The following is a 21919-nucleotide window of genomic DNA, read 5'->3' on the forward strand; positions in this document are numbered from 1 at the left end:
TATATAAGGACTTGTGTCCCGGATAAGCTTGAGCTTGAGCTGATTGATGTAAATGCGTCTGCTGTGTGCTGCTCAGTTGGATCCTTCATTTATCTTTTTTTAATTGCCATATATACAGCTTTAAAGTGTTTAACATATAATATTTTAGGAGTCAGGCTGCAACTAATGTTTTTTGTCATTATCTATTTCAATGATTTATGGCACTGACATGTTAGAAAAACACTCATCACAAATTCCAAGAGCCCATGGTGAAGTAATCACATATCTCGTGTTGTCTGACCAGCAGTCCCAAATCCTCTATTTCCACTGATACAAAACGAAGAAAAAATAAATGTATATTCTTAAATGACTAATCGATTATAAAAATTGTTATCGGTTAGTTTTCTGCTTGTTGAGTCGGACCACTATCTTCCCCTTCAATTCACCACTAATTTTAGAAATCATGTAGTTTGCAGACCTTAAAAAAAAGAGTAAATCTGTATATAAAATGTTTAAATCATGACTTCTGAAAAATGATGAAAAAGTATTTCTTTATTGAACATTACAGAACAGGATGAGGAACATGGAGCTTTCAATCAAACGATCACAGCTTTATCTATGCATAGGCTACGGACATCTCTGGGAGTATTTCAGTACTGATAACAATGGTGACGATCAACAGTAATCATTGTGAGCTCCTCTTTTCAGTTTTAGCATCAGTCTTAAGAACAATCTCTTTTATAGGCTTTTGGGTTTTTTTCTATTTTTAGGGCTGCTCCTCTTCTCACCTGCAGAAATGACACTTGATTATTTTCTTGAAAGCACTCTGAAAGTCTTTGTTGAAGTAGGCGTAAATAATAGGGTTGAGTAAAGAGTTGGAGTATCCCAGCCAGTTTATGACATCCTCCAGCCACCTTGGCATGTAGCAGGACCCCTGGCAGAAGGGCATGACCAGGGCGACGATGAAGAAGGGCAGCCAGCAGAGGATGAAGGTCCCCATGATGATCCCCAGAGTCTTCACTGTTTTTCGCTCCCTGGCCATAGCAATCTTCCTCTTGGCCTCGGTGGCCTTCTCCTGTCTGCTCTCAAACAGTGGCACTGAGCTCGGAGTGTTGGGCAGTGGCAGGTTGCATTTGGAGTTGCTGTGAACTTCTATGATCTCCAGAGACTCTCCATCCTCTGCGTGTTTCACAGCACCATTGACAGGCTCCACGCTCCTCTTCCAGCTCTTCCCCTGCGCATCTGGAGTCTTTTTATGGAACAACGCAGGGGATAGAACCAAGCAGGAGTCGGACACTTTCTGTTTCTCCGTTTTACGCACCGTCCTCCTGATCCTGAACCTGGCAGCTTTGAATATCCTCCCATACAGAACCAGCATTAGAGTTAATGGGATATAAAAAGCCCCGAAAGTTGAGTATATTGTGTACCAGGGGTCTTGCCTGATCTTGCACTGCTTTGGGTTCGCCCTGTCCTCTGCCATGCTGCTGGGCTTCGAACGCATGATCAACATCGGCGGCACCGAGATGGAGAACCCAACCAGCCAGGTGACACTGATGAGAACAGCAGCTCTCCTCGGTGTCCTCTTCTTCATGTACTCTATGGGCTCGGTTATGGCCCAGTACCTGTCCAGGGCGATGGCACACAGGTGCAGGATGGACGAGGTGCAGCACAACACGTCCAGAGAGATGAAGATGTCGCACGGAATCTGCCCGAGAGTCCACCTGTTCAACACCTGGTAAAGCGCAGCCATGGGCAGCACCAGCACCGACACCATCAGGTCGGTGACTGCCAGAGAGCCGATCAGGTAATTGGCCACATTTTGGAGAGACCTCTCCAAGGCGATGGCTGCGACCACGCAAGCATTCCCAAATATTGAGCACAGGATGAGGGCACCAAGCAGAAGGGATGCGACCACTTGGTAACTCAGCTTCACCTCCTCGTCCTCTGGTTTTGGGGTTTTGTTGGAAGAGTTGTCAAACTGAGACCAGGCTGTGGTGTTGTTTGTGCCCTCCATTGTTGAAGTTTAGAGCCTAAGTTACACAGTCCCACCCTGGAGAGAGCATAGTGGAGGTACTGGTGCAGCAGAGAGAGTCTGGACTGGGAGTCTCGGCTGCTGGTGGAGAATGATGCTGCCTATTTATACCAGTGATGGAAAATGCGTCATTTTTTCTGTGAGGATGTAACGAAGTGGCTGTTTAGTCGGCAGCCAAGAAAGTGAAGACGTGGGAGATATTGAATAGTTATAGGAGAAATAATAATAATGTATAATCTATTTAGCTCTTCAGGCTGCAAGTCGAATCTTTTTTATTTTTTTTAAGAATTCAGTTTCTTGAAACAAGTGGATTTTGCCATTTCGGTGAGAAAATAAGCTTTCAGAAATGTTCTTTGTGTCAGATAACACGTTTTGAGTACATTTACATTACATTACATTACATTACAGTCATTTAGTCAGTAGCAGACGCTTTTATCCAAAGTGACTTACAATAAGTGTATTCAACATAGGTATTCAAGAGAACTACTAGTCACCAGAAGTCATAAGTGCATCTCCTTTCTTAAACAAGCATCTTAAAGCATAAACCAGAGCAAAAGTATAGTGCAGAGGCAAATTACTACGAAAACAATAATTGCAACAGACTAATACGAATATAGTAAGTGCTACAAACTACTACGAATAGGATAAGTGCAGTAAACAAATACAAATACAATAAGTGCTACGAGGAAGGCTCAGGGTAGTACTTCTTGAGTATTTTCTTAATCATGATAGTGAACTGATCTGCATTGCATCGACATATATCAGAAGAAATACAGAAAGAAGAAAGAAGAAATGGCACCACACTTGTATTTGCTTTGATAACAAAAACAACAACAACAACAACAACAAAAATACTATTGATAATCATAATAATAATAATAATAATAATAATTATTATTATTATTATTATTATTATTATTATTATTATTATTATTATTATTATTATATATTAATAGATTAATTTGAGTATGGAACTTTTTTTTCCCCTACCTGCAGAAACGTTGTTTTTTTCATTAAACACATCCTAATTGAAAGAGTTTTCCTTCTTAGCAGTTAATAAAGGATATTTTTAAATCTCAATTTTTTTTTTTTCTAACCGTATCATTTTAATTTTGGTATTTAAAAGAAGTCTGTTTTCAGCACCATGGTCAGCACCAGATGTGACACTGCCACCTGGCGTCGGTCCACTGCCACTACAGTCACAGGATGGTTATGCAATCCAGAGACACTAACATTCTAAAACAAATACAGACATATAAAGATGGGAAATGATGTCAAATCATTGTTTGCAATAGGCTAATGTTTAAATCAAAACTTCTGAAAAATATGAAAAACTATTTCTTTATTGAACATTAGTTAATATAGTTAATATGGAGCTTTTTCAAACTGATAAATTTATCTATATTTCAGTTATTGTGTTTTTCTACTGTTTTTAATGGTGACTTATTTATAATACATTGTTTTTTATTTTATTTTTAGCATTAGTTTTATTTTTTATTTTCTTTTATAGGCTTTTTATCTTGTTTTCTTTACTATGTCTCTTGTGAAATGACACTTTAATTATTTTGTTGTAAGTCTGAAAGTCTTTGTTGAAGTAGGGACTAATAATAGGGTTATCTTATCTTATCTTAGTTTATGACTAGGCTATCAAAACATACATATTTGAGAAAAGTGTCAAGGTGATGGAAAACTAGAATGAAATAAAAGGAAGGGTTACAAACCGGCTTCTCTTTTGTGTTTCAAACTAGATGAATTCTTTGATTTTCTTTTTTTTGTATAAGTAAAATATGGCAGTTACAGTTACTCTTGTGATTTTGAAATGAACTGAAAAAGATGCAAAAGGGATTGGCAATTTTTGTTTAACAAATGTGACATTTATTAACATAGCCTACTTATAGTAGTCACACAATTGTGTTAGTCATCATGGCAGGATTAACCTGTCAGGCAGCTCTGGGGCTAAAAAAAAAAACAACTTTCCACTCTTACACACTCACTGCAATGCAATTTGCCCAGATTCTAGTCCAGCCTTTCTGGGTTTTTTTTGAACATGTAATTTGACAAACTTTAAAAAGCATTAATGTTTCCAGCTATTTTATTTTTAAGGAGTAAATGGTCAAATACTTGAGAGCAACCAAGGTATATTTTGAAATGTTTTTTTGCTTCATTTCTCCTGGTTACATTCATGCATGACTAGAAAAAACAATCTCAGTTTCTAAAATAATTTCATTCTTTAAAATAGTTCACTGGGATGGTGCAGAAGTCTAGATGCAAAGCGGTATTTCTTTCTTTCTTCGCCTCTTTTTTTTGGTCTATTAGACTTTCCGTAGATGTCCCACTCCATGTGACGTCACAGCCTCTCTTAAAGCGAAAGTGCTGCCTAACTTTCTTGTCTTTGAACACCGGTTTTCTTCGTTTTCCAGGACTCACAAAGTCTTCACAGTTGTCAGGTACGTGAGTACGTGTGATGAACATATTCACAGGTCGAGTGTCATTATCATAAGAATGTAATGTGTCGTTGTAGAAGGCACAAGAGAGAGTCTGTTGTGGTCTGTTGTGCTAAGTTAGCACCACATTGTTTACATTGTTAGCTAGAAAACTAAGAAAACACTTTGAGAGAGAGTTGGAAATCCTGTCAACCTTCATTCCATATTTATTGTCACTTCACAGCATAACATTGAAGGGTCAGCAGACAAACATTTCAATAGCAAGGCTGCTTTTTGTGTTATTTTGGTTTTGGGCTGTTTTTCATGGTTTGAGCCCCTTAGTCACATTACTATCCCTATTTAGTCACATTACTATCCCTATTTTCTCCCTGTTATTTTTAACTATAATTCTACTGTAATAATTGCTGCTGTTGTTATAAGTAGTCTTATTATATGAATCATTTATGTCATATACATTGAATGTGTTGTATCTCTGTTATGCTGCTCATTCTGGTCACATGACATCTATTGCATTCTGTCCATCCTGGAGAAGGATCCCTCCTCTGTCGTTCTCCCAGAGGTTTCTTCCTTTTTTCTCCCTGTTAAAGGGGTTTTTAGGGGGTTTGTGAGGGTTAAGGACAGAGGATGTGAGGGTCTAAGGACAGAGGATGCAGAGGATGTGAGGGTGTAAGGACAGAGGATGTGAGGGTGTAAGGACAGAGGATGTGAGGGTCTAAGGACAGAGGATGTGAAAGGACAGAGGATGTGAGGGTGTAAGGACAGAGGATGTGAGGGTGTAAGGACAGAGGATGTGTAGGACAGAGGATGTGAGGGTCTAAGGACAGAGGATGTGAGGGTGTAAGGACAGAGGATGTGTGAGGGTGTAAGGACAGAGGATGTGAGGGTCTAAGGACAGAGGATGTGAGGGTCTAAGGACAGAGGATGTGAGGGTGTAAGGACAGAGGATGTGAGGGTGTAAGGACAGAGGATGTGAGGGTCTAAGGACAGAGGATGTGAAGGACAGAGGATGTAAAGGACAGAGGATGTGAGGGTGTAAGGACAGAGGATGAGGGTGTAAGGACAGAGGATGTGAGGGTAAGGACAGAGGATGTGAGGGTGTAAGGACAGAGGATGTGAGGGTGTAAGGACAGAGGATGTGAGGGTGTGTGAGGGTGTAAGGACAGAGGATGTGAGGGTGTAAGGACAGAGGTGAGGGTGTAAGGACAAGGACAGAGGATGTGGACAGGGATGTGAAGGACAGAGGATGTGAGGGTGTAAGGACAGAGGATGTGAGGGTGTAAGGACAGAGGATGTGAGGGTCTAAGGACAGAGGATGTGAGGGTGTAAGGACAGAGGATGTGAGGGTGTAAGGACAGAGGATGTGAGGAAGGACAGAGGATGTGAGGGTGTAAGGACACAGAGGATGTGAGGGTAAGGAGCCAGAGGATGTCACATGTGTACAGATGTCTGAGGCAAATTTGTAATTTGTGATTCTGGGCTATACAAAATAAACTGAATTGAATTGAATTAGTTTCTAGGAAAGGGACATCTTAATGCTACAGCATACACTGATGTTTTACAGACAGCTTTTGTTAGCAGTTTCAATATGACAATGCCCCCTGTTTTCATAATCCCAGTTTTGTGTGCAGATCTGAACTGGCTTGCACAGAGCCCTGACCTCAACCTCACCCAACACCCCTGTGATGAACTGGAGCAGCGACTATGACCCAGTCCTTATCGCCTCTTATCAGTGGCAGACTTCACTCATGGTCTTATAAGGCTGTAATGTTCAGGTGTCCACATCATTTTTTATTTTATTGAGTGTATCTCATTAATTGCATTTACCCAACAGGATTTTCCTCTCTCTCTGGGTCACTCTAAAAATAGCCAAATCAATATAAATGTAGGCCTACAAGGTGCAGCATTAGGTTACATCATATTTAGATAGCTGTCTCACTGCAAAGTGTCTCTTATATCTGTGTAATGCAACACAGGTCTATATTTAAACATGTTTACTTAGTTTGTCATGGCTGCATTTATGCTATGTGCAGAAGCGTATGCAAAACAAAGTCCATAGCATCTGATAGTTGTCTGCTGAGCCTCCAAAAAAAAAAGGTAGCTTTATGAATTCAGTCTTCATATGCCCTAAAAGTGCAAGTGTGTTTTCAGTTGTGTGTCTTGACTTTCATCATCATCATCATCAACAGCTTGGCTGAAAACTCAGACGGCCTGAAGAGAGGGCACCATGCTCCGTTGCAGGAGGTGTCGCAGAGGCATCATAGACTCAACATGTTTGTCAATGGTGGGTGAACATTTCTGTGTATCTGATGTATTCAGCAATTGTTTACTTTTGAGGAATTTCTGACTCTGTTTTTCATAGTTATAGCCAGTGCTGAAACAAAGTAGTTGATAAATCAGTTTGCCAGTCAAAGAAATTAAACACCAATGATTTTTACAGTTGTTTTAACAAATTTTCCGAGCAAGAATGTCAAACCTTCTGGGTTTCAGCCTCTTAAATGTGAGGATGTGGTGCTTTTCTCTATTATTATGTCATTGAAAATTGAAAAGTTCTCACGTTTAATAGCCCAAACGATTGTTCAATAAATCCCCCCAATATTGAGAGTGATGATGGAATTCAATCATTAGTTTCAGCTCTAATCAAAGTAAATAGTCTATAAAGTTGTTAGGGTGCATTAGAGTTTGGAAAACTCCAAGATAACAGCTTGTGTTTCAGTAATAAAAAAGATTGCTGGCTATCTGTGTCAGTCTGATGGGAGCTGTTCTCGCTGATTGTGTGTCCTTTATGTGGAAGCAGGTTGAGGCCACAGATGAAAGCTCAGCTGCTGTTTGCAGTATTTGGCACGTGAATGTTGACACACTTCCAGAGTGGATACTGACCTCAGTTCATCAGGTAAGTGTGGCAGCTCAGTGAGGAAGTTAGCCCAGAGCACACAGCCATTTAACACTGAATGGAAGGGAGGTAAGAAAACTTAACATTTTCGTCTGATGAAGATTCAGATGCACTTTCATAATCTTTCACATGTTCAATTGTTTTAAATTGTGTTACTTTGTCATGTGTACTTATGTTTGTGACATTTTTTACAGTTTTAGACTTTTTTAGACTTTTTTAATTGTTTTATTATACTGCATAAATTGTATGCATTCATCTTAATCACATTTTATATATAATAACAATATTTTCTGACACCCCTGGTATTTTTAGTTTTTAATATGTTTCGTTACGACTCCCTGTGCATTATTATTCATCTTTTACATCTTGCAGCTGCAATCTCACAGGTGCCTGTCCATATACGTTTCTCCTAGTTTAATACAATAAAACGAAACTGATTTTATGGTTGCTATAGTAGTCCACTTATTAATTGGTATAACCAGGATAATTGAATCAACTGTTTGGCAGACAGGACAAGCAGATGGAAGATTTCACCTTGAGCATTTTTCAGTATTTTCTATTTTTTGGACTGAAAAAAGAATCAACAGTTAAATCAATGAGGAAAACAATTGTTATCCTGCACTCGATTATTAAAAAAAAAGTCAAATGGATTGGAAATTTCATTTTCTAAAATCAATGGATTGTAAGATATCTTGAAAATGTATCTGTTTTTTGTCTAGGCTCAGTGGACTGTTGGAAAACTGAACTGCCAGAACTGCGGAGCTCGTTTGGGGGGTTTCAATTTTATTAACCGCAGCGAGTGTCCCTGTGGCCTTGACGCCACGGTCCACCTCAACAAAAGCCGCGTGGATCGTGACCACAAACACTGCGTTCTCATCGTCCAGCCGAGGAGGACGAGGCCTGAGAAGGAACGGGCTTGTCTGCTGACAGACTGCTCTCAGAACAGACGGCAGAGGCCTGAACTCAACAGGACCGCACTGGACAGTTTACAGCTTAACTGTGCTGCGGTCATGTCCCACATAAGTGCTGCTGAGGCCTCTAACTCACTGACTGACAGTGAAAACACCCATTCATTTTCTTTCAGCCCTCTGTACTGCCTTTCTCATAGGAGACGGTGCAGTTTGGAAGACGATGCCGCCATCAGGTCCTCATGTTTTTGCCCAGCAGTTAAGCCTGCTGTTCAGAGTGCAATTACAGGAACACATGAGTGTACAGAGTCACCCATCTCATATCCCACAAGTCAGCAGTTTGACACTAATGGTGAAGCCTCAGTCAACGCTGTCCCCTGCCGTTCGTTTATTTCTGGAAGGACACAGTCACCTCTGGATCGACAGCCGCTGCAAACTGTGGAGGACGTTGAGTCTTCTCCAGAGACCGCGGCTGTCCACGAGGAGCTTTCTGATTCAGCCCCGTTACTGAGAGCGAGGTCCATCTCTGACACTGTGGCCGAGCAGGACGAGGAAGTGGTGGTATGTTGCTGGAATGTACAGTTAATTAGAAAAAGAATCTGCTTTAATTAGGACTGAAGCTAATGATTATTTTCACATATTATCACATTATATTAACATTGCTTTTTCTTTCGTTCTTTCTTTTTTCTTTTTTAATTTACATTATAGGGACATACAAAGAAACCAGAACATTCAGGGATACGAACAAGGGCTATGTCTGTTGACTATGCTTACGAAGTAAATTGATATGAGGGTTAGGCTTAGGGGCTTCAGGGCTGCAAATGCAAGGGCTTTGATCAGAGGGCCAGAGGCTCATTGACCATTGTGTTACCTTATTCAGCAATAGATAGGTGTTCAAAAGATACATTTTCAGTTCACCTCTACAGATGACAACCATGGTTAACATCAACATGAAACAATAGTCTTAAAGTATTTGTCTTGAAGATTTTCATTTTATGTTTGTTAAATCTCAAACTGTTTGCCAATTTTCTTTTCATTCCAGCCAACATCTTGGTCTTTTTCTTACTTTGTAATTACAATTAATGTCCCTCTCAGATTCTGTTTGTTTCAGCTGTTGAATCAGTGTCATGGATCAGGACTCTCGATATGTGTGTTTTTCTTATCTTCTCAGCCTCAAGGCTTTATGGCCTCCACAGACTCAAACAGACTGAGCAAAAGGGAGAAGAACCGTTTGAAAAGTCTTCGGAGGAAACAGAGGAGGAGAGAGCGATGGCTGCACAGCCAGCTGGAGCAGGTGAGAGAGCAAGAATGACAATGTGGGTCTTATTCCAACTACTTACTACTAATCACAGCTCTTTTACAGACTCATTGTGTCTGTAAAAGACAAAATCTTAAACGTAATTTAATATTTTGACTGGAAAATTTCAGTGTTTCTCAGAAGACATAGAAAGGTCCTGAGGAAGTTGTCTATAAACTGACATATTTTTAATAATTTCTGTCGCCCCTTCCAAGTAAGCTATCGAGATAATATATCAGTAGATCTTTATTTAAATATGTTGTGACTAAAACAAAAGACAAATCAAATTTATAAAAAAATATTTTTTTGTATTATGTTCAATGGGACTTTAAGGATGATGTAATTCTTTTAATCACAATTTAATATATTTTCCATAAATTAAATCTGTGAATTGGATTTTAAATTATACATTTGTGATCTGGAGGATGTCACTCTAAGCACTGACTGGTAATAATAAAAAAAAAAACATTTGGGAAACAATACTATACGTTTCAAGCTTCTAAAATTAAGAATAGGGTTCAAGGATTTGACGCAATTGTAACTGTTTTTGGAGGATGAACATCAAATGAAAAGTTGTAGAAAATAGTTGAAAATGTTTTTAGCCATCAGAGAAACAAAAATACCATCACCATCAAAATCACAGCAATGTGAGATGCATAGTAGTTAGAAGATTTTAAACATTACTTATGTTTTTGCCACATGGTTGAAATACATTTAAATTTCAGCTTTGGAACAAGATATGTATAGCATGCTTGCACAGTGAAAACATTTCTGTATTATTGGATTAGGGTTGTTGTTGAATGTGTGTTCAGGTCGAGAGTGTGAGCGCTTCACTGTTGGACAGTGAGGAGGAGGACAGAGAGGGCCTCACCTGCGCCGTGTGTCTCGAGGTCTACTTCAGCCCGCACAGCTGTCAGCCCTGCGGTCACGTCTTCTGCGAGCCGTGTCTCCGCACGATCGCCAAGAACCGGCCGACAAACACTCCCTGCCCTCTCTGCCGCACCCTCATCTCACACACCACATTCCACAAAGGTAGACTTCTTCCAGCACTTATGAACCAAAAAAAAACCCACTGCATATCTAACATACTGTCCTTTTCCTATCTGAGACCAGTGATAATTGACTGGCAAATAGACAAACATTTTAGAAACAACACTTATTCATTTATATAGTTATAATCAGAAATACTACACATTTGCTATTTCCAGCATCTTGATTGTGAGTATTTGTTGTTTATCTATGTTTTATATTATTGTAAATTGAATATCTTTGGGTTGTTGGACAAAACAAGACTTCCCATTCTGTTCTGAAATATAGTGATGGGTGTTTTCTTTGTTTTCTGACATTTTATAGACTAAATGATTCGTTGTTGTCTCCATACCTGTGTGGGTGTTCTCCTGATGCTGTGGTTCACGCCCACAGTCCGATAATGGCATGGAGAATCTAAATTGCTTGTAGGTGTGAATGTAAGTGTGAGTAGTTGTGTGACTGGGTAGACTGGTGACCTGTAGGTGTACACCTGGACAGGCTGCCACCGTGCACAGGATAAGTGGGTACAGATAATGGATGGTTAAAACAATATTCATCACAGTTATCATTCCTCTCAGCCCTGCCCTTGATAGCAACGACCTACAGTACAGTCATAAGGAATAGTGGCCTTAAATAAACCTACTCTGATAGTGACTGTACATACTGTTCTCATTCCTCTTCAGAGCTCAACCAAACAGCCGAGACCTTCTTCCCGAAAGTGTACTACGCCCGCAAGCAGAACTTTCAGAATGCTTCGTGTGCAAAATGGTCTCTGCCCAGCTGTCGCAAACGCTTCCGTGCCTTCTGGGGTGAGAAAGTATCTGTAATAGTTGTGTCAGCAATTTTATTTTATTTTGTCTATAAAGTAGTACTAATCCTTTGACAGGGAAGTCTCTGTTTGTTTGTTTTTTGACGTCTTTTCCGGTCCAGTCCGGTGTACCAGCTTAAACCACTTTGATTTGAGTGCAAACCAGTGAAGCCATCATTTGACATTATGACACATTCTCGTAAATTAAAATGTAGCAACCTGTGACGAGGTCACTGCACTTAATCCAGCTTCTATTGCATTAGTAAGAAGCAATATGACAATGTGATTAACATAATATAATCACGCTGCGAGTAATTTAGTGCCGAGCCGAGATCGGCAGCATCAAGGAGATCAAATTTCAGTAGAGGTGGGAGTGGGGCAGAGGCACGCGCTGTCTTTGTTTACTAGGAAGTTCATGTGTTTTTTGGGGTGATGAGACGTGACAGAGTTGGGGCCAAAAAAACGCCACCCCTATAATTTTTTTGCACAACGTCCACACTGGTAACGGATAGGTGTTACCGGGGCTCAGGGACGCACCACCCCATGCCACCCCATTTACATTCTCTAGGAAAAGGCGACTATCGCAGCATTTTAAATTTGAGGCATCAGTGCGAGGCGTGTTTTGGGACATGCCTCACTCTCTTGGCTCTCTCCCAAAACACAGCCATATTATGTTCTACTCGAGAGCGGATGCGGATGAAATAGTGGAACACCTAGTGGTGAAATTTGTTTGGGCTTATTATCGTTCTGACTATTTTTGCACTTGCCCAACCCTGATGTAAAACTATACGATAGAGTGTTAGAATGTGGTTTGATTAGCCTGAATGGCCGAACATTCAGGAGACCGGAGCCCTCAAAGTTGACCCATATTGGATGACCACCCCTCCTAAAGACGCAGATATCTACTTTAAAAATAAACATGAGTATGGTATTCTGATCATCAGAAAGCTAACAATCTAGGTTCTAAAGCAGGAAAATACATGGTCAAATTAAAAATGGGGAGGTCAGAAGGTGATTGATTTCTGATGGAATGCCCCTGACCTCATTTTCACCTCATCCCCATGTCGTGAACTCGTTTTCTAAGAAAACAGAACTTTTATTGCTTTCGTTCTACAATTTAGTGGCAATAATAAACCTTATCTTTACAGCAGTTGACAAGTCAATCCTATAAACGACTTTAAACAAACAATAAAACAGCAGTTCTACAAATCCAGTAAGATAAAAAATGACTGCACTGTGAACTTACTGTACATGGTATGGAACAGGGTGTCATAAATATTTTACACAACACTAAAAAAGTCTTACAGTAATTTAAATGAACAACGGCACAATGAAAAAACACCTTAAGTATTTTAGCCTCATAATCTATGGAGATGTAAATATTAAAAGGAATTATTGTGTGATTTAAAAACGTGCAGACTTCATTGGAAAATTAAACCTCAAGCTGAACTTTTGAATTTTGATTTGAATTATGTCCTTATTTAAGAAATGGAAATGATCTTTTTAATGCCCCTTTTATTTTATTTATTTTATTTTTTTATAATTAGGAATTTACAAAAGAAATTCCCACGCACTGTTTGCTTTGTTTCAGGATTGTCAATAAAATACTAACATTTTAGCAAAAGGTTGAATTACGTTTTGGGGTGAACAGTCTTGCATTGCTCGCCACGAATCAATCCAGATGTTTCTAAATGAAATATCAACACAAAAATTCAAACTAAAATACGCAGACATTGTATTTAATCATTTTGAATACAGATGGTAATTTTTCCGTCTGACTTCAGGAGAACAGAGACAGGCTGCTGCAGCAGGGAGACCCTGGCACTTTGTCCATGGAGGTTTCACACTGGATGCTTTGCACTTCACCGATATGCGCGGCTGGCTCTTCGACATCGGCCTCGTCATCGTCTACATCCACTCAGTCAACTGGATCGTGGCTTTCCTCTTCCTCTGTTTCCTCATGTACTACTACTTCTTTTGAGACACAGAGGCTTGCTCAAGAGTTTGGAGAACAGGTTTATATTCTTTTCTTTAAAGTCACCAGTTACTTTAGTGGTTAAGTATCACAGAAATAGGAGAAATGGTTTTGGCACAAAGGAGCAGGAATCCGAACATTAGCGTGTTCGAACGTGTTTCAAAAAGTTTACAATATGCTAACCTTAAAAATCTGATGATGATTTAAATAGAGCTTATTTTTGCCAGTGTTATGCACCCATGGTGTTAGTGCAATATACACTGTGAGTTGTTCTGATCTACAGAAATAATGGGTAAGTCTGGAGTTCATAAAAATGCCACGGCCTGAAGCAAATAGGCGTTACTTCTGTTTAATCTGTTACTTTTGACATCAGGAAGACTTCGTCAAATGTGTGCTGTTTGTTAGTTAAACCTTTGGTTTATGATAGGACTATTTGATAATAGTGGTAGTGATGATCAGCAAAAAATTGTTTCAGCATGTAACAAATGAATCAAACAAAAAAGATACAACTTGCTAATCAGTGAGCTTCAGCAGTGCCAATGGGTTTATTTTAAACTTTTGCAGTGAAATGCACTGCTGAGAAAGTTTTACTTCTATATATGTACATGTTTTATTTACCAAGGAGAGGGATGCTCAGGAACAGGAACAGGTAAAGACAGTAGCAATTATTATGGATGTGAATGATTTCAGTATGGTGCCTTTGCTCAGTCTGTGCCTTCTGTTAACAAGTAATATGAAACAGGAAGTGAGCTGCTTTAAGTTTTAGCTTTCTAGAAAAAAATAAAAATAAAGCTTTCAATGAACATTAATTGTCTGTTTTTGAAGGAAAGGTGGCATAAATTTAAAAGGGCTCCTCCCAAAAGTGATTTTTCAGAAATATTTATTTTGAGCAATACAACATCCTTTGTTAAAACATCCATTGTAAAAGTGATTTAAAAACTAAAAAATAAACTCTTTTAGCTCATAGGTTTGGGTTTTATGACACATTTACTGTATGGTTTTGTCTCTGCGTCCTAGCAAAGGTTTTTTCCAGCAGGGGCAGGCAGCTTTTAACATTCACAGTCAGCTTTGTAATCTGAAGTAGAAATAGAAATAACAGCAAGGGAGAACGGCAACAAAGCTGGACAGATAAAGTGTGAAGGAAAGACCGGACTGTTATTAACATAAGTAGTAAAAAAACGAAATGCACGAAAGCCGAGAAGGGCCATGCTTGCAGTTTTTCATTATTTTGTAACTTGAGATAACAAAGCTCGTCTTCGTGTGATAACGAGTTCAATTGTCGAGAAAACAAAAGGCCGATATCTCGAGATAAGTAATCCAAGTACTCATTGTAGGTGGTTGTGGAGGAAAAGGAAAACAAGCTGCTGCTGTGTGCGAACAGAAACACAATCAGCACCACAGAGGCCTGGACAGCTCCTCTTTAGGGTAACCAAGGTGACATTGTTTTTATGGGTTAAATACACTATGGCTATGCACAGTATCAAGCATGTATGGTAGCCCAGAATGAATATCAAGATAACTAAACACTCTATGAGATAAAGGCATAACAAAAACAACAAGCGTGGCCGTTCTTTGCTTACGTACATTTGGCTCTAAACAGCTAAATAATTTAATAAGAAGTGGGTGACACAAACATGATGGTATGATAATATTCTGCATCTGCCAGATGTGTGTAAATTATTGACTAACAAGTTATGTATATCCAACTTTATATGGTGATAATAGGCAATGTTACGGTTTCTTATCTGTCAGTTTATTCTCCTCCCAGTGGCCGAAATAACAAATGCAGCTGCAAATACAACTTAATCTCTTCACTCCTCCAGTATAACAATAATATTTAAACCGAGGGAGAATTCACCTGACAAAGGGGAACTATTGCCATTTTCAAAATCCATAAATGTTATTCAGACAGTCCAAAAAATATGACTGAACATGACCAACTCCAAAATCCCAAATCCAAATATAATGTCATCAAGTATAAAATGTGGAACTGCTCCATAGACAATGATTGTAGAAATACATTATGGATGCATCTGTGTGTACCCAGGGGAACCTTCTGAGTATACGGGTACTTTCTGTTTCACAACAATGGAATAAAGCTCATTGTGGTATAAAAAAAAGGAAAATCAGTCAGTCAGTCATTGTCTATGGAGCAGACAGTGAATGCCCTTCATCACTCAGCTTTAATGAATGTCACAGAGAAAATCCTGGCTGTTTTTTCTTCTTTTTTCATTTTTTATTTTTTATAAAAATGAATGCTCCTAAACAGTTAATTGTCAGTCGGAGGGTGACGACTTGTTTTCCCGTTGGCTCGTTCTGAATCCTCCCTCTCCTCGGCCTTCAGGAGGGGCTGAAGGTGACTCTCCTCTCGGCTGGGATGCAGAGAGAGCTGGTAGGGGGTCGGTCCTGCTCCTGGGAATAACACACACACACACACACACACACACACACACACACACACACACACACACCTGCAGAGGCTTTAAGCATCAACCCAAAAAAAAAAAACCTGCGACTCTGCAGCATCCGAGCGGTTCTCCCGTCCTCTCTCCCTCCCTGACTGGGTGCTGGGTGTGCATGCATGTGTTCTGCACCGTACGGGAGGAAAAAGCGTCCCCGGTCTGCAGGGAGCATCTTCCCCACCGCTAAAGTGGCGCAGACGGAGCCGGAGGGGGCCGTGGACGGCAGCAGGATGGTGAGTGATGAAACAAGTCATATCTGTGAGGGTGTGAGGGTATAGCTCTGGGTATAGCTCTGCAGCAGAGGACAGGTTATTGCATTAGACTATTGTAAAAAAAATCAAAAAGAAAAAAAAAGCATGCACAGGTACAGCAGTGGCCAAACAGATGGATGGGTTGTTTTTTTTATTGCCTTCCTTTGGAGATGCTACATTCTGGGTTTGTTGTCTGTTTGTTCTCCAGACCGTGCATTAGACTATTATAAAAAAAATCAAAAAGAAAAAAGCATGCACAGGTACAGCAGTGGCCAAACAGATGGATGGTTTTTTTTATTGCCTTCATTTGGAGATGCTACATTCTGGGTTTGTTGGAGGTTTGATCAGCAGTCTGTTTGTTCTCCAGACCGTGCAGGAATTCAACACCCTGGTAGCTCTGTACCAGAGGACAGGTTATTGCATTAGACTATTATAAAAAAAAAAATCAAAAAGAAAAAAGCATGCACAGGTACAGCAGTGGCCAAACAGATGGATGGGTGTTTTTTTTTTATTGCCTTCCTTTGGAGATGCTACATTCTGGGTTTGTTGTCTGTTTGTTCTCCAGACCGTGCAGGAATTCAACACCCTGGTAGCTCTGTACCGGGAGCAGGTCATCTCCATCGGGGAGATCTCAGCCGACTGTCCTTCTCTGCGGGCTCAGATGCAGCACACTCGGTCCAAAGGTTGCTCCATGGCCCGGGCTGCACACCAGGACCTCAGCGTCATCTCTGTGTCAGGGTAAACAGGATGGGTTTTAATGGAGAGAACAAAAAGATGTTTTGCTCCCATCGATTTTAATAAACACCTGTCTGTCAGTGTTTGATTCCAAGCACCTGATTAAACCAGGAATCCTCCTTGAATAATAATACATAAGAAAAACATTTAATTTTAAACAAAGTTATTAGGTGATTGACAGTAAGACAACATAATACAAATGAGAAAATTGCAATTGATGAGATAAGACAGGTCAAGTAGGAAGGTAAAAAGCTGAATAAATAAAAAGAAAAGGAACAATACAGTTTATTTAAACCCTGCATTGATGTAACTTTGGCAAAAGTTAACTGCAAGCTAATTTTGTTCATTTGTAATGGAATGAATGGGGAACTAAGGGCATAAATCTGTTGCATGTTTCGGAACTTGGCTGGCTAGAAAGTAAACACTACATCCCACTACTCTGTTTTTCTGATTGTATCTTTCTCTCGCTCTGTTTTCCTTCCTCCCTTTTCATCCTCTCTTCCTCCCACCCCTCCTCCTCCTCCTCTTCATGCTGCAGTCTAGAGGACGGAGAGATCCACCCCGAGATCTGTCGGCTCTTCATCCAGCTGCAGTGCTGCCTGGAGATGTTCATAACAGAGATGCTCAAATCCATGTGCCTGCTGGGGGTGCTGCAGCTGCACAGAAAAAGTACCGTCTCAACAATATCACTGTATAAAAATGCCACAAAACTATTCCAAGAAAAGTAAAAATACAAGAGCGAAGTAAATCCATGTTACTTTAAAAAAAAAAAAACTAAATAATTGATCAGCGTTGGCACAGGTTGGTGAATTTTACAAACTGTAAAATTTGGACACTCTATTGAATTGATTCAAATGTCAACACAATCAGATAACCAACATCATGTTTTGTGGAAATAACACAAGCACAGACTCATTCAGTTTCATCTCCATGTGAAATACCTTGCTACCATGAGGACCGTGCCTATAATCAATTTTATCTGTATTTGGTTGGTTTCAATTCAAGATGTCACTGAATATCTGCCCATCAGTAAGACAAGAAAAAGCCAGTTAAAATCATTGACACAGGCTTTTTTCCCCCAGAGCAGAAATGTTGACATGACAGTGGGATAAATGCACATGTAAAGATTAAAGTGATGGATAGTGTACAGCTGTAATTTAGCTGTTTCAGTTTCAGGGTCCTAGTATTGTTCTTGCGGGCTCACAGTCACACTGGCCTTGTTCGCACATGGCATTAACATGTGTCTTCGGTAATCTGATTGCAAGTGGACAGCTCTAAATATGTCGGTTCACACCTGGAATTAGAATCTATATCCACATGCGGCTATTTTTGCAAATAAACATATACTTCATTTTCATTTGCAAAGACCAAATATGTTGTTGTTTATAATCGGCGGAAGGCGGCAATGCACTTCTCGTGTTTAATCCACTGGAAATTAAAAGAAGAAATCATAGCAACACAGATTGGTTCTATTCCTTGGTGTGCTCCAGGCAAACCAAATTGTCCAGGATGTCTCACCCTTAATATATCTCCATGGGCTTCCCCAAAGAGCTGCGAGATACGTGGTCACATGCACTGTAATGTCTCAAAGGGACCTTTTGAACAGAACAGAGCCATTATTAATGTTATTAGTAACGCCTGTTCTTTTCCTGCTATGACAGGTCCAAATGTCTTCTGTGAAAGTAGACCTGTTGTTACAATTATCATACATTGAATTTATCTTTCACAAAGGTAAATACAACAGCAATAACACAAAACTTGATTATTAATCAATCTAAAAGATTGATTAATAAGATTGATTTAAAAAAAAACAAAAAACTTTTACAACTGAAATTGTTTTAAAAAACAAAAGGCCAAGCAGAAGCGTTGAACAGAAATAAAGAAACAAAAACACAAAAGACCTAATTGAAAATAAGATGATACTTATATAATTATACACAGAAGAGCACATAAACTTCTGCTTTGAAATGCTTTGAATGTGTTTGAGTTGTCCTCGTTGGAGATGCCTCAGTGCTGCTGTCTCTTTTCGGACCTAAAGGGACAGACTCGGAGCCGAGGTTGGACTTCAGGGTGGATGAAAGCTCAGACGTTCCCATCCTGGAAGACCGGTCCTCCTCCCCCATCGACTTTCCTCAGGAGCAGTGGCTGGTGGGAATAGATATTCAGAACATAGAGAGGTACACCGACTGCATCTGCTTTTTAAAATGTATTCCGACATTGTTTAAATGTAGTTTTTTAACTGCTGTGAAGCTATACTAATTCATCCAAACTACAAATAAGCCATTGTTTCTTTGTTTTCACAGAGACATGCGAGAGATGCGAAACCTACTCAGCAAACTCAGGGACACGATGCCATTGCCACTGAAAAACCAAGGTATGTAACGCTTTGATAGATGAAATTCTTATTATTATAATTATTCTTAATATGGTGTTAAGAATTACTGATGAAATAAACTGAGAACTGAAAGCTGATGCAGTGGCTCCCAACCTGGACCCTCACAAGCAGTCATGAGATGATTTTAAGAGGTTGTCATATGTTTATCAAATTATATAGTTCTACCAAAAATCTGGTTAACAATGTCTTTGTTTTTATTGTGACAAACTATAATTTTACATCTCCAGGCCTCTAAAAATCCTGAAAATCTGCTTACTCCCTTTCTTGATAAGAGTTGGATGAGAAGATTGATACCACTCATGTTTGTCAGTATTAGAATACAGCCAGCAACCTTAGCTTAGCATAAAGAAACAGGCAAACCGCTGGCGTGGGTCTGTCCATAGGTAAGAAAATCCACCACTAAGGCTTGCCAATGATTATATCTCATTTTCTTTAATCTGTTACCCCCTGCTTCCAGTCTTTATGCTAAAATAAGACACACACCCAAAAAACTCTTAAACAGGTGCTAGACCAAACAGGAAACACAGTATTGAGGCAACAACAATAGTAAAATTGGCACGCCCCACTTTAATAATAAAATAGTAATAATAATACAAATTATAAACAAGACAACAAATAATTATGACATAATTGCTCACTACTTATAGACATGTACAACAGGTACAATATTAAAGCTGGATTGTGGAACTTTTGTCCTTTCCCTTCTAGGAGTGTGTAATACACAAACACTGTTGACACGTTCTTAAGAAATTAGTCTGTAGGTGAGCTCCATGCATCTTTTTTACTTTAATCCTTCCTCTGAACGCAAAGTTTCAGTTGTATTCAGAGCACCCACTCCAGAAACTCTTCTTTTCTTTTCCAGAAAGATTTTCCGCCATAGTTTTTGACATACTCTTTACTGCTTTTCCACCGTCAATCCCCCCCTTCCTGCCCTCTTTCCAGCGCGGGAAAGTCGCCACACCACCACTCTGGTATACCTCGACACACAGAGAGCTTTCATTGGCGATGATGGGCTTAATCAATACTGTTTAACTCTTTTGGAAAGGCCTTGACTGTAACAGACGTTCATCTATATATAAAAGTCCCGCACTCCAACTTTAAGGGTTCATAAGTTAAAAAAATTGGAACTAGTGACTCCGGACTTTGTCTCTTTGTTATCAGTCGTCATCATGCCATCCTGCTCTGTGTTTCCATCACAAAATGTTTCTTTGTTCCAGACGACAGCAGCTTGTTGAATCTGACTCCACAACCGCTGATCAGACAGACGAAGAGACGCTTCCCTGGACTCTGCTGCATGGTGTCTGGCTGAGAGCCTGAAGGCAGCACTACAGGCAACACATAAATAAGACATTCATTCATTCTATTTCATTCTATTATTTCCCCCATAATATCTGAAATTGTAATCTTGTAGTTACTGTTATCTAATTATATGCCATTTGTCCTATTCATCTTGATGTTAACTTTTTAGCGAGCGGTCATTCAGGACTTGAGTTCTGCGATCCACCACGTTCCGGTTCAGTCCATTTAGTGGCATAAAATTTCGGACTTGAATCGAGTTTGGGTTTGGTTATTTTCAAATGTATTCTATTAATACATATTCAGAGTAGATGGTTCATATACCATCCCCAGTGGAGAGGGGGAAAAAATGAAGCCAAAATGTTGCATTAGCCTGGCGAGCTAACTGCAAGTAATGGATGAAATGCAACAAAGATATAATACTGCGCAGAACTCTATTTTGTTTTTTGGTTCTCTTTTTAGGTGAGTCATATTTGCATTTTCTTTCTTTTTCTTCCTTACTTATGCAGCCATTCCAACTTTTTTTCCGTTTTGTGCCATTTTTTATTATTGAAGAATAAAAATGTACATATTCAGGCTATGCACTGGCATTTTTGGTTTTCAGCTGTCTCGCTGTGCTTGTGTCACACCTCCATGTTTGAATGTGTCACACTGTGACATGCTTTAGTCCCAATGACCTCCTGATGTAATTCAACTCAACATCATTCAGTAGAGGCTCTTGCCAGGTGAGTCTCTACTTGACTGTGTGGTGTGAAACCCTGTAGACAAAGCAATTAATCCAGTGTTATGATGCATACACTGACTTGGCTCTTATAATTATGGCATTTGTTTTTTCTATATAAAAAAAAAAGATTTTGAATTAATTCAACCATTGGTGTGTAAAAATAAACCTTATGTCAAATAAGTAAAAGCAGCTGCTACAAAGCTTCTAGATATTTTAAGCAGATTGTCAGCCTTTCAACTCCCAGACAGCAGCGTTGATGTATAATGTTGGTCAGTTAGTCATTCCAATATCAACAGTATTATAGTCACTGTGAGGGAGGAAAGAGGAAAAAACATTGTAAATTATGAGATGTTTATTTTAATGCTCCATTATAGTAAACATGTGAGGGCATCTAATCTAATCTACCCAATCATGATATTTTGTTCCCAAAATGTAATCTCTTTCCTTGACTTTATTATCATATTATCAAGACTAAAATTGCATTATAATTGTAATATTATGTTTGCTCTATTACTCATGAAAAAAGCTGAATCATCAGTATGTTGTTCATTCTGTTCAACACTTTAAAGGTTCTCCATACGACATTCAGAGCATAAATATAGCCCCAAACAACTATTAGCTATGTTAAGATATAGTGCAGTATGTCTACCTGAGCAGAGAATGAAGTCGCTCTCCCTGTGTGTGTCTAATGCGA

At 39.4% G+C, this 21919-nt stretch overlaps 3 protein-coding genes across 5 annotated transcripts; 2 read left to right on the forward strand and 1 right to left on the reverse strand.

The window, feature by feature from the left end:
• Positions 1–763: 763 nt before the first annotated feature.
• Positions 764–1993, reverse strand: LOC129102667 (5-hydroxytryptamine receptor 1A-beta). Its single transcript, XM_054612911.1, has one exon. The coding sequence runs from the start codon at positions 1991–1993 to the stop codon at positions 764–766; it is 1230 nt and encodes a 409-aa protein (XP_054468886.1).
• Positions 1994–4352: 2359 nt separating this feature from the next.
• Positions 4353–14314, forward strand: LOC129102405 (E3 ubiquitin-protein ligase RNF180-like). Of its 3 annotated transcripts, none has more exons than XM_054612534.1 (9): positions 4353–4458; positions 6072–6227; positions 6642–6736; positions 7250–7345; positions 8065–8814; positions 9425–9547; positions 10363–10582; positions 11263–11388; positions 13172–14314. In XM_054612534.1, the coding sequence occupies exons 3-9, from the start codon at positions 6680–6682 to the stop codon at positions 13366–13368; spliced, it is 1569 nt and encodes a 522-aa protein (XP_054468509.1). In that variant the 5' UTR covers positions 4353–4458; positions 6072–6227; positions 6642–6679; the 3' UTR covers positions 13369–14314. The 3 variants fall into 3 exon arrangements, with proteins under 3 accessions (XP_054468509.1, XP_054468508.1, XP_054468510.1); XM_054612533.1 differs by having other exon boundaries at positions 6084–6227; XM_054612535.1 differs by lacking the exon at positions 6072–6227.
• Positions 14315–15943: 1629 nt separating this feature from the next.
• On the forward strand, positions 15944–20514 carry LOC129102847 (regulator of G-protein signaling 7-binding protein B-like). The gene is made up of 6 exons (XM_054613123.1): positions 15944–16057; positions 16641–16813; positions 17349–17479; positions 18822–18987; positions 19114–19184; positions 20423–20514. The coding sequence occupies exons 1-6, from the start codon at positions 15944–15946 to the stop codon at positions 20512–20514; spliced, it is 747 nt and encodes a 248-aa protein (XP_054469098.1).
• The last annotated feature ends 1405 nt before the right edge of the window (positions 20515–21919 follow it).

Source organism: Anoplopoma fimbria, chromosome 14, assembly GCF_027596085.1.
Source record: "Anoplopoma fimbria isolate UVic2021 breed Golden Eagle Sablefish chromosome 14, Afim_UVic_2022, whole genome shotgun sequence".
NCBI classification, from domain to species: domain Eukaryota; kingdom Metazoa; phylum Chordata; class Actinopteri; order Perciformes; family Anoplopomatidae; genus Anoplopoma; species Anoplopoma fimbria.

Coding starts and splice junctions, on each gene's coding strand:
- LOC129102667 (XM_054612911.1), bottom strand. CDS start 1,993: ATGGAGGGCACAAACAACACCACAGCCTGGTCTCAGTTTGACAACTCT.
- LOC129102405 (XM_054612534.1), top strand. CDS start 6,680: ATGCTCCGTTGCAGGAGGTGTCGCAGAGGCATCATAGACTCAACATGT. Junction 7,346..8,064: donor TACTGACCTCAGTTCATCAG/GTAAGTGTGGCA, acceptor TTTTTTGTCTAG/GCTCAGTGGACTGTTGGAAA. Junction 8,815..9,424: donor AGCAGGACGAGGAAGTGGTG/GTATGTTGCTGG, acceptor TTATCTTCTCAG/CCTCAAGGCTTTATGGCCTC.
- LOC129102847 (XM_054613123.1), top strand. CDS start 15,944: ATGTGTTCTGCACCGTACGGGAGGAAAAAGCGTCCCCGGTCTGCAGGG. Junction 18,988..19,113: donor GATATTCAGAACATAGAGAG/GTACACCGACTG, acceptor TTGTTTTCACAG/AGACATGCGAGAGATGCGAA. Junction 19,185..20,422: donor ATTGCCACTGAAAAACCAAG/GTATGTAACGCT, acceptor TCTTTGTTCCAG/ACGACAGCAGCTTGTTGAAT.